Source organism: Mus caroli, chromosome 5 (assembly GCF_900094665.2).
Source record: "Mus caroli chromosome 5, CAROLI_EIJ_v1.1, whole genome shotgun sequence".
Lineage (NCBI taxonomy): Eukaryota > Metazoa > Chordata > Mammalia > Rodentia > Muridae > Mus > Mus caroli.
In genome coordinates, this window is record NC_034574.1 from 115,352,031 (window position 1) to 115,368,911 (window position 16,881).

The window sequence follows — 16,881 nt, forward strand, 5'->3', positions numbered from 1 at the left end:
GAGAAAGCAGAGGGTGGAAGAAAGAAGACTAGCAGGAGGGAGCAGAGAGGAGGGTGGAGGAAGAAAGCGGGAGAGGAGATGAATTTGCTCAAAGAATGTAAATATACTTGAAAGAAAGCCATCATGAAACAGGGTGGACAGGCCAGGCCTCCAGCAAGGTGGATGCTGGAGCACTGGGCTGCCCTGGCCCACTTCAGCGCAGCAATCCTACCTTTCTGAGGTGTGAAGGGCTCAGCTCTTCCTCCATGTCACTGACAACACTTTCAGGCACTTCGAAGATGTCATCCTGGCAGGCGCTGGCTCTCTTGGTCTCAGCTGCAGAGCTGCTGTCAGGAGAATCCTTGGGAAACATTCTTTTGGGAGCTGCTCGAGAGATGCTCTCTGGGGTCTGACTGACTCCGCTTTTACCCTCCGGGGCACTAGACTGTGTGGGGACTGACCTGGGCATTAAAAGGGATGAGATGGAGTTGTTTACTGGGAAATAAATTTCCTGTAACTAAGAGATGAGTGTGAGATGGCGATGGGAGCTGTGGATTAAGAAGTCTATGAACAGAAGCACTTGTTGAGAGTGAAGATTAATACACACAGTCATTAGAAATGCCCAAAACAGGCTGGGTATGGTGGCGCACGCCTTTAATCCCAGCACTCGGGAAGCAGAGGCAGGCAGATTTCTGAGTTTGAGGCCAGCCTGGTCTACAGAGTGAGTTCCAGGACAGCCAGGGCTACACAGAAAAACCCTGTCTCGAAAAAAAAAAAAAAAAAAGAAAGAAAAAAGAAAGAAAAACAAAAACTCAGAAAAAGAAATGCCCAGAACAGTCTTGAGTTCAGCAACCCAGCACTCATCAGCATGGATTATGCTCATGGGATCTGTGGTGGTTTGAATGACAACCGTCCCCATAGGCTCGTCTGATTGAGTGTTGGTCCTCAGTTGGTAGAACTGTTGGGGAAGGATCAGAAGGTGTGGCCCTGTGGGGGAGGTGTGTCAGAGCAATGGGCTTGGAGGCTTCAGAAGCTTCCCACATCCCCAGTGAGCTCTGCTTCCTGTCTGTGGATCCACATGTGCTCTCTCAGCTGCACCTGCTGCCCTGCCTGGCTTTGCTCCCCCATCATGGACTCTAACCCTCAGGAACCATAAGCCCAATTAAACACTCTCTTTTATAAGTTGCCTTAGTCCTGTTGTTTTAACATAGCAATAGAAAAGCAACTAAGGCCTGGTGGTGGTGGCACACACCTTTAATCCCAGCACTCGGGAGGCAGAGGCAGAGGCAGGCGGATTTCTGAGTTCAAGGCCAGCCTGGTCTACAGAGTGAGTTCCAGGACAGCCCGGGCTACACAGAGAAACAAAAGCAACTAAGATAGCATCCCATGGAACAAGCTCAGCTGTGGGCCTGCAAGATGGCTCAGCCAGAGAAGGCACCTGCTGCCAACCCTGACCTGAGTTTAATCCCTGGGACCCTGACTGCATGTGTGCCATGGCAGGCATGCACACACACATGCATGCTCAGACATCACAGGTCAACTTTCAAGAGTTGGTCTTTTTCCTTCCATCACGTGAGGCCCGGGGATCAAACTCAGTTCCTCAGGCTTGGTGGCCAGTGTCTTTACCCACTGAGCCCGGTGCTGGCCTATGGGGAAAGCTTTATGAGGTCATGAGAATGCATGCTTTCAAATCATACATCCCAATACTCTGGGACATTCCTGCACTATGGATGTCATGGAGAGAACGGGATACAACATGACCCTGATCTTTAAGAAGACAACCGTGAGGCAGTTGTGGTAACACTGATCTAGTATCTTCCTCAATTGTGTCAGCACAAAAGGGAAAGCACTCACTATACACTTGTGAGGACCTGAGTTTGCCTCTAGTTAAAGCTGGATTCAGTAATGTGCAGCCGTGATCTCAGTGTTCTTATGCCAGAGACAGGATGATTCCCAGTTCACAGACTAGCCAGCTTAAGGGCAAGATACCTTCTGCCAAGCAAGGCAGAAAACTAACACCTGGTACTGTCCTTTGCCCTCACAGACAGTGTGTGCCATCCCCCAATATTAAGGAAGAAGAATACAAAGCCCCCAGCCTCACCTTCGTGCCTGGGAAAGGGGCAGTGACTGTGGTGAAGATATTCTACTTGGATAATCCGCTAACGTGGCCAAGATAAAGTTCGCCTCCAAGAGCATGTCCTCAACACTCAAAACAACTGGTCTAGAAGACAATCAGCACAAACCAGGCTCATTTCTGTCAGGTGGTAGGAACACTTCAGCAAGTACCACCAACTTAGCAACAAAGACACAGCATAAGCAGGGCTCCTTCAGTGTTTTACAGGCTGACAGTCCTAAGAGCTAGGAAGCCCTTAGCAACCACAGGAAGCCGATCTGACTCCGTTTTAGTTCTAAACTACATTAGACGTTTACATACACACAGAGTTTCTATGCTTAAACCATGCATAATTAGACAATTCCTAATTAGACAATTTTGTCAGGAGCCTGTCAAATGTTTCACACTGCAGAAGAATTATCTTTCTTAGTCAAAGTACCAAATTATTTATCATTAGTACTATTTTTTTTTCTTTTCAAAACAAGTTTTCTCTGTGCAATTCTGGCAGTCCTGGAACTCACCCTATAGACTAAGCTGGCTTAGAACTCAGAAATCCGCCTGCCTCTGCCTCCCAAGTGCTGGGATTAAAGGCGTGCGCCACCACTGCCAGGGCCAAATTACTTATTTTTGCTTTTTTGAGGCAAGGTCTAGTAGTACTTGCTCAACTCAAACGCACTGTGTGGCCAAAGCTAGCCTTGACCTCCTGATCCTGCCACCTCAACCTCACATGTGCCAGGGCTGCAGACATGTGCTACCACATTTGGTCAAATGACCAATTCTAAAGCACCACGCTATGACATCTTTCAGACTTTCAGGTTGAAAAACGTTGCTAATAAAGTTGAAAAAGTCCTGGGGTGTATGTAACATCAACATCACCATGCTCCAAAGACTTTGTTATGGTAACAAAAGGGAAGAGACAAACGCAGAGTTCTCAGGACCTACTTTCCAGGAAAGTCAAAGTAGATGGCTAGAGGTGCGTGCATCACTTCTGAGAAGGTGAGGAGCCCCTGCAGGGAGAGGAGCAGAAGGTGGCAATCGTCCCTTTAAAGGCACTAATGAAAATTCCACTCTCGCACTGGTGTTTGCTTACCTTCAGTTCTTTAAAGCAAAATGTTATCTCAGTATCAAGTCCAACCTGAAAGAAGTCAAACTCTTCCGGTCCAAAAGACATCTCACTGTACACAGAGCTGGTCAAATCTGGTTGATGTAGGAAAATAAAGATTAAAACCGAGGCATGTGCTAACCAAGAGTTAATCATAGAGGGGAGTCTTTGTCCTGCCCTGAAGGTGGAGTTTAAGGGACACTCCACTCTTGAAGCTGGGTAGCTCTGTGACTGCGCTAATCAGCAGGAAAAGGCAAAGCAAGGCCAAACTGTGCCAAACTAGTCTCAGCAGCCAGCTGGCCCGCCCCAGATACAGTCTCCAGATCTTTGGGTGCTTCTAGCTCATCACTGCCTAACCACAGCTGGTGAGGCCCCAAGTGGCAACCATACCTCTGAGTCCCATCATCCTGCAGAGTCCTGAGGTAGAAAGGACTGTCCCAGCTACGATGTTTTGGAATGGCTTGCTGTCAGCAATAAACAACAACCAGAATACCATGTGTCTTTTTACTTCATCTATTTTTGTCTGTCTGTCTGTCTGTCTGTCTGTCTCTATCCTATCTATCTATCTATCTATCTATCTATCTATCTATCTATCTATCTATTTATCTAAAGTACTTAGTGAGACAGGGTCTCATGTAGCCCAGATTAGCCTCAGAATGCTATGTGGCCAAAGGTGGCCTTGAATTCCTAATCCTCCTGTTTCAGCCTCCCAATTACTGAAATTACAGGCCTGGGTCATCACATATCGCTAAAGCTGACTAATTCTAAAAGGGAGTACTATATAGTTTACATATAAAATTAAGTTATACTTTATGAGTGAACTATATATCCTATGCTGTTTTAAAATATTAAAAATTTAAAACCTCTCCATATTTTAATTAATTAATTAATTAATTAATTAAGATGGGCATGGTGGCATACATGACTTTAAACCCAGCACTCAGGAGGCAGAGGCAGGTGGATCTCTGTGGATTCAAGGCCAGCCTGGTCTACAGAGTGAGTTCCAGGATACCCAGGACTGTTACAAAGAGAAACCCTGTTTTGGAAAATCATTAACTGATTAATTAATTAATTAATTAATTAATTAATTAATTAAAAAGCATAAAAGAGATATATTAGACTAAATTATAAAAGTGTGACTTAAAAGATAACTTAGGGTTCAAGACCAGCTTGGGTATCTCAGCCTCTGTCTCAAAGTAAAAGCTAAAAAGATGTCTAGAAGCTAGGCATGGTTGGTGAGTCATGCTTACAACCCAACACTGAGAAGCTGAGGCAAGGAGACTGCCATCAGTTCAAGGCCAGTGAGCTATGCCACTCAGTGAGTTCTAAACTAGGCTGAGCCAATCCTAAAAAAGAGAGGGGCTGGGGAACCTGGAGACCCAGCAGCAGAGTGCTTGCCTACCTTGTGTGAGGCCTTGTGTGTGCTTGCCTACCTTGTGTCAAAACCCAGCACAGGAAAAAGGTGAAGGAGGAGGAAAACCACAGAAGTGAGGCATTGGTGACAAGTCACATTATCCTAGTGCTTGGGACGGTCAGTTGTTCAAGACAAGCCAGGTTACATAGACAGATTCCTCAGAATAAGTAAGAGAAGAGAAGAAAATGCCTACTGACAGTGCCAAGGGAGTGTTTGAAATTCACAGGTGTGACAAGGGCTGGCAGAGTAGTCAGATGACATTATCCCGGGAAAGAGGATTACATCATTCCAGGGAAGAGAGAGTCGGGTTTTTTGTTGTTGTTTTGTTTGGTTGGTTTTTGGTTTCTGGAGACAGGGTTTCTCTGTATAGCCCTGGCTGTCCTGGAGCTCACTCTGTAGACCAGGCTAGCCTCGAACTCAGAAATCTGCCTGCCTCTGCTTCCTGAGTGCTGGGATTAAAGGTGTGTGCCACCACGTCCGGCTTGGGAAGAGAGCGTCCTAACAGACATGCATCCATGCTACATGATAACAACAGCTGCCTATGAAGCTGGACATCATTACATTTAGGAAGCAAATCAAACCGAGACTAGAAGCTAAGTCACAGCCATTAGGTTTCAAAAATAGACAAGAGCAAGGACTGTCAATGGAATAGAGAAACCCGGACCTTCATCACTGCTTGGAGGAAAAAAATGGTGGAAAACATCTGGCCATTTTCATAAGGCTAAATAGAAAGCTACAATATGACTCAGTAATTTCCCTCCCAAACCTATGTCCAAATGAAACATATACACAAAAGGTTGTGTACAGCCGCTCATAGCAGTGTGATTCATAAGAGTCATAAAGTGAGACAATCAAAAGATTCATCAGTGGTGAATGGATATAGAAAATGTAGTCATCTATGAGAAGGAATAAATCATGAAGAAAAATGAAATACAGGTAAAGACAACATAGAAAACCTGTTGCGTGCAAGAGTGCAGACACAAAAGGACACAGGTTCTGAGTTTGTGTCTACAAAGTGTCCAGTCTGGGAAACTCACAGAGACAGAAAGTAGCTAAGTGGTCACCTGGGGCTTGGGCCAGGCAAACTGGAATAGTCTAGTTATAATGGTGCTTGTACATCCACAAGTGTACTTGAATGACTACTTGAAGTGATCTGTTGTATATGTGAGTTATATTATAACATATTCAAGAGAATCCAAGGGCTCTGGCCCTGCTCTGAGGTCCATCCATTGCAGTGGACTCCTATACAGTGAGAATAGCCTTTCTGAGGCTCCACCCTGTCTTTATGCTTTCACTATCACTCACATTCTATGCACCACATTTTACCCACCACAGAAAACAAAAACAAACAAACACACAAAACAACAACCGCACACAGGATAAATTAGAAATGCATTTGGCACCCGTCCTTTCGTGATGTATGTCATTCCCACATCCCACCCTTCCTCGTCACTTAACACCAGCCTTTCCTGCTCCCTGTCTACATGTTATATTGTACCCATACATATGTGTGTGTGTGTACTGTAGAATCTACACATGAGGGAGAGCATGTGTCTATTTCCTTGGGATTGGCTGACCTCTCATTATTATACAGTGCAAGTCCATCCATTTCCCTTCAAATGTTGATTTTTCTCTAGAGCTACATAACTTTCCATTTTACACATGTACCCTCCATGTCCTGATGAATGACTAAGTCTATTCCGTTCTTGCTTTAGTGAATAAACATTTGGTGCAAGAAACTCTATAGTGGGGTCGCAGATTCCTTTAGGCATATGGCCAGGAGTGAAGTAGCTGGCTCATGGTAATTCTAGTTTGTTTTGTTTGTTTGTTTGGCTGGTTTTTTGAGACAGGGTTTCTTTGTGTAGCCCTGACTGTCCTGGAAATTGCTCTGTAGACCAGGCTGGCCTCAAACTTGGAGATTTGCCTGCCTCTGCCTCCCAAGTGCTGGGATTAAAGGTGTGCACCACCACTGTCTGGCTTATCTTTAATTTTTTTGAGGAACTTCCACTGGTCTCTAGATGGCCATACTGGTGTGCACTCCCACCAGCAGTGAATAAGGTTTCTCTTTTCCACATCTTCTCTAACATTTGTTGTCAGTTCCTGATGATATTGCCTGTAACAATACTTTTTTAAAATAATAATTTGTATAGATGTTGGTGTTTTGAGCTTTTCATTACAAAGCTACTTTGGTTGGCTGGATGTGGTGGCCCAACCTTTGATCCCCAGACCTTGGGAGGCAGAGCTGGTAGATCTCTGTGAGTTCAAGGCTAGCCTGGTCTACTCAGAAAGTTCTAGGCCAGCTAAGCCTATATATTGAGACCTGTCTCAAAACAAAGAAAGACAAAGACTGTTTGATAAATGTCTGTAATATATGGGGTCTGGGGCGAGAAGAAGCCTATTCATACAGAGAAGACTCCTTTTTTTGTTTGTTTGTTTGTTTTTTGTTTTTGTTTTTAAAGATTTATTTATTGATTATATGTAAGTACACTGTAGCTGTCTTCAGACACTCCAGAAGAGGGAGTCAGATCTCGTTACGGATGGTTGTGAACCACCATGTGGTTGCTGGGATTTGAACTCCGGACCTTCGGAAGAGCAGTCGGGTGCTCTTACCCACTGAGCCATCTCACTAGCCCCTGTTTTTGTTTTGTTTTGTTTTGTTTTGTTTTGTTTTGTTTTGAGACAGGGTTTCTCTGTGTAGCCCTGGTTGTCCTGGAACTCACTTTGTAGACTAGGCTGGCCTCGAACTCAGAAATCCGCCTGCCTCTGCCTCCCAAGTCCTGGGATTAAAGGCATGCGCCACCAACGCCCGGCTCAAGAAGACTCCTTTTAACATGACTTAGTGCTGTGATGCTTCACCCAGGCTCCTGGAGCGTGCAGTCTCATGTGGAAGGTGCTTTAGGGCTACCTCAACAAAAGGCTCATTCCACAGCTAGTGTGGTAGCAGAGAAACTCAGTAACAAATGAAGTGTGACCCAGGGAGGCCACATGGCTTCTCAGTGCTTCCATTACTCATGTCGGTAACTACACCTACCTCACAGTCTGGTTTAGAAGACCAAGTGATCCCTGAGGTATACTACGTAAATACAACAGTGACTGGACTTCACAGTAAGCTCTTCATCCACTGGCTTTTCACCTTCAATGCCACAGCTCCTGACTTAGCACATGGCTCAGCAGCAGAACGCCCATCTAGTGTGCATGCGCAGAGGCATGGCTAGGCGAGAAGCCCATTAACAGTTCTGCAGTACAGCAAGATAAGCACACAGCTCCTTTCCTTCCACTACGTTTCCCAAAGTCACGAGGAATGGAAGATCCCTGGTGCAGGCACTGCACTGAGCGTAGACTTCGGGAGTATCCATCCACATGTTGCCCCGTGTGCTCACCGTTTGGGATACTGTAAAGTTCTAGCTCCAAGGCACTTTCCTGTTCACATGTAGTCTCAGTTAGATTGCTGGCCTCTTAGAGCAGTAAATAGTGAGACACAGACCTTGAAGCCTTAACCCAAGCTGGACATATTAGAGAGAGCCTGCAATCCCAGCTACTTGGGAGGCTGAGGCAGAAGTTTGAGTTCTTAGCCAACCTAAGCTAGTTAGGAGGAAGAACAACGGGAAGTCAGTCCTGACATGAAAAAATATATTTTTTTTCAATAACCACTCTTCATTTTAAAGTCACCTGAGATTCAAAGCGATACACTTTAACTGCGAATTGTCTGAGTCTCCCAGACCTGTCCATCCGTTTCACCTCTTTTCTACATCTAGCTGCTGCTCAGATGGCAGCTGCCATTACACCAGTGACAGCACCTGTGTGGAGCCAGGAAGAAGCAAGAAGCCCATTCCATTCCATCCCATCCCATCCCATCCCATCCCATCCCATCCCATCCCAAGGCAGACATCAGCCTTACCCAGCAATTCCCCACTCGAACTCTTGAGGCAAAAGTTCCCTGGAGTAACAGAGAAGGTGACTTCCTCTTGATTTGATGTCAGAAGAGCAATGGCCTCAGTCAGCAGTCTGTAAAACCGTGACAAAAGTATTACTATTATTTGAAACACAGCTAAGACCTTACTGGTAGTCAAGTCTTGAATCTGGAAATAAACAGGCCTGTTTATTATTTAGGAGACTTCCTTCAAAGCTCTACCTTCCTTCTTATTGTGAGTATTTTTAAATTGTACCTTCCTTTGTAGGCCGGCTGAGAGAGCTTAGAAATCCAGGGCATGTGAGGTGCCAGTACTACCTTGGGAAAGCACCCAGTGGCTGCAGTATGAGCAGAGCAAAGAGATGGCCCCTTCCATGCTGGCTCCATGCCAGTAGGAAGACAGTAGAAGATGGAGCTGCTCAAATACAGCTGAGATGAACTAAGCCAGACACCCATGTGGTGGTTTGAACTGACACGGTTTCTCTAAGTCTTGGGTGTCTGACTACTTGGTCTCCAGTTGAAAGAACTGTTTGGGAAGGATGTGGTCTTGGAGGAGGAGGTGTGACACTGGGGATGGGCTATGAGGTTTCAAAAGACAGGTGCTATAGGCACTTAGTTCTCTCTGCCTCCTACGTGAAGTTCTGATGTATGAGATCTCAGCTGTTCCTGTTGCCACAGAGAACTCTAACCCTCTGAAATTGAGAGCCCAATTAAACTTCTACCTATGGAGTCCTGGCTGTCCTGGAACTTGGCTCATTGTGTCGACAACCCTAGCTTGGAACTCACAGAGATCTTGCTGTTTCTGCCTCCTGAGTGCTGGGATTCAAGCTGTGAGCCACGATGCCCAGCACAGCTTTCTTTGATAAACTGCTCTTGTCATTGTGTTTTGTCCCAACAACTGCAAAGTAACGAATCTGCCTAACAGGTAGATGTTCTCACACCACCTATGGCTAGACTATCTAATTAATACCCTCACTTCAAGGTTCTCCTGACATCCAAATACCCTATTATTATAGATCCCCTTGGGATGTTTTCTTTTCCTTTTTTTTTTTTTCTCTGAGACAAGGTCTCCTCATTCTGTAGCCTAGAGTGGTCTGGAACTCAAGGTAATCCTCTTGCCTCAGCCTCCTGAGAGGATTGCCAGGGAGAGCGACTGTGCCTGGTTTAATTTTGCTCCCTGTTGAATAACACATGCATTTATGGAGAATGCAAGGTGAGACCCAGAGGCTTGAGGTTTGCCTTTTGCTCTCCTAGTGACCATGCTATTGTGCACTCTGTGCACACTCAGGTCTTCTCTGCCCATTTCTAGTTGGATTGTTGGAGAGACAGCTCAGCAGTTAAGAGCACTGCCTGACCTTGTAGAGGACCCAAGTCCCAGTCCTAACATCCACATCCCTGCTCACAGCCATCTGTAACTCCAGTTTCAGGGGATCAATACCCTCTTCTGCCCTCTGAGGGCAGGCATGCACATGGTGTATAGGCATACACACGGGCAAAACATCTCTTTATATAAAAATACAATGTTTTAAATTAAAATAAAACAAATTGATTTATAACAAAACAAATAGAAACTGCAAAGTTCTGTTGTCCTCTCAAACTTGAGGTGTTGTGGGATAAAAATGCTGTTTAGAATTTATGCAGTCTCCGTTGTCAGCCTGATGCTAGACATTAGTTAACAGTGCATCTTTGTGCCAGAATGCTAGGAGCAACTATCAGTTCAGCCGGGGCCTCGCCCTGGTTTCAGGTGGAGGTGTGATATGCTTGTTCTGAGCCAGGGCCTCGCTCTGTAGCCAGGCTGGACTTGAGCTCATGCTCCTTTGCCTCAGCTTGCCCTGAGCTGGGGCTCTAAGCACCTTCTTCTTTTGTGTTTATAGGAATACAACTCAGAGACTTGCACACGTCAAGCTTTTCTTTATCACTTTGTTACACCCCAGACAGCATGATACCAAAAGAACTTGATTTTAAAAAGCAACATGAATGTGCAAGTCAAAGGAGAAGAAAATTGCCAGTCATGATGTACACACCTATAGTCCTAACACTTGTCAGGGTGCAGAAGCAGGAGGACATTTAAGTTCAAGGCTCACTTCAGGTATGCGCATACGCTGTGAGTAGATATATAATCTCCAGACTAGGAAGAATGAAAAAGCAACCATTTTACCTGTGAGGCTGTCAGCATTTGTAAAGATTTATAATGTCCTCTATTCAGAAAGACTCTGCACTGGTCAGAGTGTGAAGTGACAAACTGTTCACATGGTGCACTGGCTGGTTTTGTGTCAACTTGACACAGGCTGGGGTTATCACAGAGAAAGGAGCTTCACTTGGGGAAATGCCTCCATGAGATCCAGCTGTAGGGCATTTTCTCAATTAGTGATCAAGGGGGTGGGCCCCTTGTGGGTGTTGCCATCTCTGGGCTGGTAGTCTTGGTTCTATAAGAGAGCAGGATGAGCAAGCCAGGGGAAGCAAGCCAGTAAGGAACATCCCTCCATGGCCTCTGCATCAGCTCCTGCTTTCTGTCCTGCTTGAGTTCCAGTCCTGACTTCCTTTGGTGATGAACAGCAGTTTGGAAGTGTAAGCTGAATAAACCCTTTCCTCCCCAACTTGCTTCTTGGTCATGATGTTTGTGCAGGAAGAGAAACCTTGACTAAGACAGATTGGTGACAGCTATCAGAGCACTCGGGATTTTAAAGTTTATCAGCCTGTGACCCACTAACTCCATTTTATGACTCTGTTGGGCACCCTGTACCAGAGCCCAAATGACCCTCTCCTCCCTGTCCTTGGTCACTAATCCCTTCTCTGGAGTATGAGTTGGAGTTAAACTCTTTCAGAGAAAAAAATAGCAGGAGCTGTGGGGTAGCAGTTCTGACAGGAGAGTGTAGAAGGCCTGAGGCCTCTGTCTTGGAGCCCTCTCCCATCATTATCTAGCATTTGTGAGGACTTTCAGTAGCAATCTGCACGTTTGGAATGGGTTTTCCTGAGCTTCCAGCAGCCATACCCATGAGCAGAGGTGCCTCCACAAGGTGACACTGTAGTCCTAGTGGCACTACTCAAACTCAGGAGAGACCCTGATCCAGGAACATCCACATGAGACCCAGCTATTTCAAAAGATTAATAAATGCTGGACTTGTGAAGGCTCTACATTTGGGGAAACTTTGTTCCACGGGAATAGATGACAGATACTAATCTGTGTACCATACAGTATTGTTTCTGACATCTAAAAAGAGGAAGCTATCTAAATGTTCCCCTGTGAGGTCATCAGTAGGAAACTGTAGCTCAGCCACACAACGTCAAGAAAACAGCAACGCCGGGCGTGGTGGCGCACGCCTTTAATCCCAGCACTCGGGAGGCAGAGGCAGGCGGATTTCTGAGTTCGAGGCCAGCCTGGGCTACAGAGTGAGTTCCAGGACAGCCACGACTACACAGAGAAATCCTGTCTCGAAAAACCAAAAAAAAAAAAAAAAAGAAAACAGCAACTACTCAAAATAAGACTGATTTAAGTGAACTGATATAGAGTTCCTCACAATAGCTTAAGTTTCATAGGCAAGGCTAGGGTCAGAGAGATGGCTCAGCAGGTCAAGGCACTTGCTTGCCAAGCCCGCTGGCTTGAGTGCCATCCATCCATCCATCCCCAGAACCCCTGTGGTAGAAGGAAAGTCCTGACTCCTGCTTGTCATCCTCTGGTCTCCATGCATGCACAGTGGCACATGCATTCACACACAACTTGGGGGTGGTGGGGAGATGTGTGCTGTAAGGAGAGTCATTAGACTGCTAACAGAGCTACCCTGCCACGTGAGCTACAGACAATGGCAGAGGAGCCAGGTTCAAGTACGAGTGGATGAGTGGACAGTGGATGTGCTTCAGGGAAAAGGGATTCCTTTTGTAATTTAAAAGAGCAGTAAGATAGAATAGGCTTTGCTCCAGAGTCATGCTAATTCTAATTAACAGCCAATGCAGCAACTGAACTGAAAGAGCTCCTTTCTAGGACAATATTGCTCAGCCCATTTCCTAGAAAACAATAGAATAAGACAATCAATTTGCATAAAAATGTTCCAATGTCCTCAGGCTGTGTGTCCTAGGGCCTATATGAAGCTGTCTAGACGTGAAGTCTCACAACCGAGTTTCCTCTTTGGCTGGATTGAAGTGTGAAGCCTTGGGTGGTGTATTTCAGAGCTCTTGGCTATTAATTTGCTGCCTTTAAGCAGCTTGTCACCTGTCTTTCTAGAGTTTCCTCCTGACAATGTCAGTGATTGTTCTAAGTCACATGTTAGTTAGCCTTTTTAAAAAGCATAACTGGCTAGGAAGCTCTAGGAGGAAGTGGGGGTAAGACAGGGTGGTGAGTGTGGCCAAAGTACAATGTACTCAGTGTGAAAAGTCACACAGAACCCCAGCATTTTGTGTGCCGCCTTAAAAATAATCTTAAAAAGGAAAGACAAGCTCTGGGGTGAATTGTTCGGTGCACGAGCACGCTGTGTTCCGAAGAGAAAGAGGCATCAGGAGGCCCTTTACCTTGGTTTAATCATCAGGATATTCGCACACAGGCTCTTTTTGAAGATAATTTTCAAGGGCTGGCTGTCTTGGAAATACACATTGTGAGTTCTTTTAATACCTTAAAGAGAACAAAGCAAGCTCTTAATAACTATAAGTGCAAAATGAGCAGGCTTTAAAAGCCTGCCTTTCACAGCTAAATTAAAGCAATAAAATCAAAGTAATGTTTCCTGTGTGGCAGGTGCATACAGCCTGCAGTGGAATGTGGCCCTAATCATGAAACGCGTTGTTGCCCCCTGGTGGACAAGGAGCAGCATATCACATCTCAGCAAATTAGACAGGTCTCACCCAACCCAGTGGTCTCAAACAAGGCTCTTTTTGAATATTTGATTAGGGACTAGTCTTTGTTTATAGGACTTCTGGCAGTTAGACCTCTAAATCTGGTCAGTGACTTCTTTTTACTGTAGGAGAAATAGCTATATGGGGTCAAGAGTTCCTGTCCTAAATGCTTGGCATTTCGGGGGCTGGAGAACTGGATCAATATGACTATTGCCTTTATTTATGTATGTGCACTGCATGCCTATCTGTGCACTATATGTGTGCTTGGTGCTCTCAGAGGCCAGAGGAGGGTTCTAGATCCCCGGAACTGGAGTTCCCATCAGTTGTAAGCTCTGTGAGGACGAAAGAGATGGCTTAGAAAATCTTGCCACCAAGACTGATGACTTTAGTTTGAACCACACCACACACGCGCACAGGCATGCACACACACACACATTTTTTTTTAGTTTAAAAATTCTTTAAAAACTGCCAGACATGGTGGCACACACCTTTAATCCCAGCACTCAGGAAGCAGAGGCAGGCAGATCTCTGTGAGTTCAAGGTCAGCCTGGTCTACAGAGTGAGTTCTAGGGCCAGCCAGAGCTAATCAGACCTAGTCTTAAATAAAACTTGATACATTTCTCAGGTTATATGTTTGGTGAGATTCTTTGCTGTTTTGTTTTACTGAACAACAAGGACTGGCTGACTGACTGATGTGGCTAGAAATTTATTATGTAGACCAGGCTGGTCTCAAGCATTAGTAAATCTGCCTTTGCTTATGAGTGCTGAGTGTGCACTACCAAACCCAATAATTATTAACTTAATAAATATGCACATTTATGTATTATCAAATTTTGTTCATTTGGCTGCGTAGCAAACCACTGTCTGGGACCTCAGTGGGAGCAAGAAGCACCGGTGGCTGAGGCCATAGAGTCTGCACCCAGAAGTCTATCCGTGGCTTCTTCTCTGGCTGGTAGAGAAGTTCTGAGGCAGTGTTGACAATGACACTTGGGAGGCCCAGGCGAGGAACCTAGGCAAATCACTGCTGGTATCAAAATCAGACCACAGTAAGCTGGAGCTGGAGAGGCAGCTCAGTCATTAAAAGCAGTGGCTGGTCTCCTTCACGACCTGGGTTGAATCCACATGATGCCAACAATAATCACTGGTAATTTTAGTTCCAGACGGCCCGATGCCCTCTTCTGGTCTCCTCAAGCATTGCATAAATATATGGTACACAGATATGTAAGCAACACACCCATATACATTAAAACAAGACAAGAACAACAGAAAACCACACTGAGATTCAAAGTGGAGAGGAAGATTCCAACTTTTGAAGTGAGGGGCTATATAGATACTATGGCAACTTTTGATGGCGACCATAGCGGGATAGTTTTAAGATCTTGAACTAGCAATATAGGAGAAACTGGCATGGTAAACTGAGGTTATAAAGGATCTAGGAAGCTTGTTTAGGAAATACTAAGTTACACAATGTAGAATTTAGTTAAAGCAGTGCTCAAGGATGATCGTGCACTGTAGAAACTGCAGGGAAGAAATAGTTGTCCTTGAGCATAACTGAAGTGTAGGTTTTGATGAGTATTTGTTTCTATTAAGATGTGTTCACTAGGGGCTGGAGAGATGGCTCAGTGAAGAAGAGCACTGGCTGTTCTTCCAGAGGTCCTGAGTTCAAATCCCAGCAACCACATGGTGGCTCACAACCATCTGTAATGAGATCCAATGCCCTCTTCTGGTGTGTCTGAAGACAGCTACAGTGTACTCATATAAATAAAATAAATAAACTTTAAAAAAAAAGCCATAAAACTTTCAAAAAAAAAAAAAAAAAGAAGATGTGTTCACTAAGATTGCCTCCAATTAGACCCTATGACCATAACAGAAGAAGACATGCCTAGTACACAGCTGGCCATTAGACTCATTCCCATATCAAAGAGCATGCTTCTAGAGTGCAGTTCAAAGTGGGCAGCAGTGAACCAGGGCTGCCATTAAGTCCTGACCCTTCATTAAATCCATGTTCTTTTAGTAGAAATAGCAAAATTCTTCCCAGCCAGGCAGGATGGCCTTGGTTAACTATGGCTCTGAAAGGGCAGCCCTGATTTGCTCCAGGAAAACTATGACAAAATTTTACATTGTAAATCTAAGCCTCTCCATTTGTTCAAATAGCTATGGGAGACATGTTTATTGTACAAAGTGTAACTTAGGACCCTGAAACTACATAAGCTGATGGGATTTTGTTCAGGGCACGTTCCCTTTTGTATACCAGCCAGAACCGGTTGCCTGCGGATTAAGCACTGACATGATTTCTCACTGGGAAGGTGAGTTAATTCTGTAACACCAGCAGAGAGCAAATCAGATAAAATCTGTGTTCTCAGGCCTTTATTATTTAAACCTTATTGTATGTATGTGTGTATGTATGTATGTATGTATGTGCGTATGTGCATGTATGTATATATTTATGTATGTAAGTGCAGGCCCAAGGAGGTTAGAAGAGGGTGTTAGATGCCCCAGAGCTGCTCTAACAGGCGCTTGTGCTGCCCAGTGTAGGTGCAGGAATATGAACTCTGGTCCACTGAAAATACAGCCAATGTCCATCTCTCCAGCCACAAAATTTTCTTCAGTATTTGTTTTTGTTTTGTATGGGGGGTATCCATATGCTATGGCAAGTGTATGGAGGTCGAATGATAACTTTTGGAGTCGCTTCACTCCTTCCCCCATGTAGTTCCAGGGATTGAACTCAGGTCATCACACTTGGCAGCAAGAACTTTAATTCTAAGCCATCTTACTGGCCCTTCATACCTTATGAAACAGACAGGATTTTCTGCTGTTGTTTTGTTTTCCCTGTAAAACAAGAGGCTGTGGAGCCGAACATACATACTAGGGAACATGCTATAGCTCTTGGTCCCTGGACAAGGATATAGGGCATTTGGAGGTCACTGGCCTGTCTCTGGGTAAATAAGGTATTTCAGAGTTTTGAACTCTGGGGTGATCTAATCAGTCATTTGGCTTTTTCTCTGTGTGTGACAGGGTTTTGATATTTAGCCTTGGCTTCCCTAGTACTATGTAGGCCAGGCTAGCCTCAAACTTAAATCCTCTGCTTCAGCCCCTTGTGGGCTAGGTGTATGTTCCACCACTACACTCAACAGTATGACTTTTTTTTTTTTTTTTGAGACAAGGCCTCATTATATAGCCCTGACTATCCTGTAACTGGAACTCATTATGTAGATCAGGCTAATCTCCATCTCACAGAGTTCCACCTGCCTCTGCCTCCTGAGAGCTGGCATTAAAAACACGCCTCATCTGACCTATTTTAGAGGAAGCACTGGGACGGCCATTTTGGGAAAACGGTAAGCTCAAAAGTTGACAAATGTCTGTTATAAAAATATATCTTGGGGGCTGGAGAGATGGCTCAGTGAGTAAGAGCACTGACTGCTCTTCCAAAGGTCCTGAGTTCAAATCCCAGCAACCACATGGTGGCTCACAACCATCCGTAATGAGAGCTGACTGACTCCGTCTTCTGGAGTGTCTGAAGACACAGCTATAGTGTACTTACA

The 16,881-nt window shown here is 45.0% G+C and overlaps 1 protein-coding gene across 3 annotated transcripts in view; it reads right to left on the bottom strand.

Annotated features, from left to right (window-relative positions):
• Nucleotides 1–16,881, bottom strand: part of Rad9b (RAD9 checkpoint clamp component B) — a 30,569-nt gene that overhangs the window by 7,446 nt on the left and 6,242 nt on the right. For all 3 annotated transcript variants that reach the window (XR_002377964.2, XM_021163037.2, XM_021163038.2), the window contains exons 5-10: nt 13,022–13,121; nt 8,507–8,613; nt 3,183–3,289; nt 3,035–3,099; nt 2,081–2,200; nt 212–440 (exon numbers count right to left, since the gene is read on the bottom strand). Coding sequence is in view for 2 of the 3 variants with exons in the window: in XM_021163037.2 (XP_021018696.2) it covers nt 212–440; nt 2,081–2,200; nt 3,035–3,099; nt 3,183–3,289; nt 8,507–8,613; nt 13,022–13,121 (728 nt within the window). In the remaining variant the exon portion in view is untranslated. The remainder of the gene's footprint in view (nt 1–211; nt 441–2,080; nt 2,201–3,034; nt 3,100–3,182; nt 3,290–8,506; nt 8,614–13,021; nt 13,122–16,881) is intronic.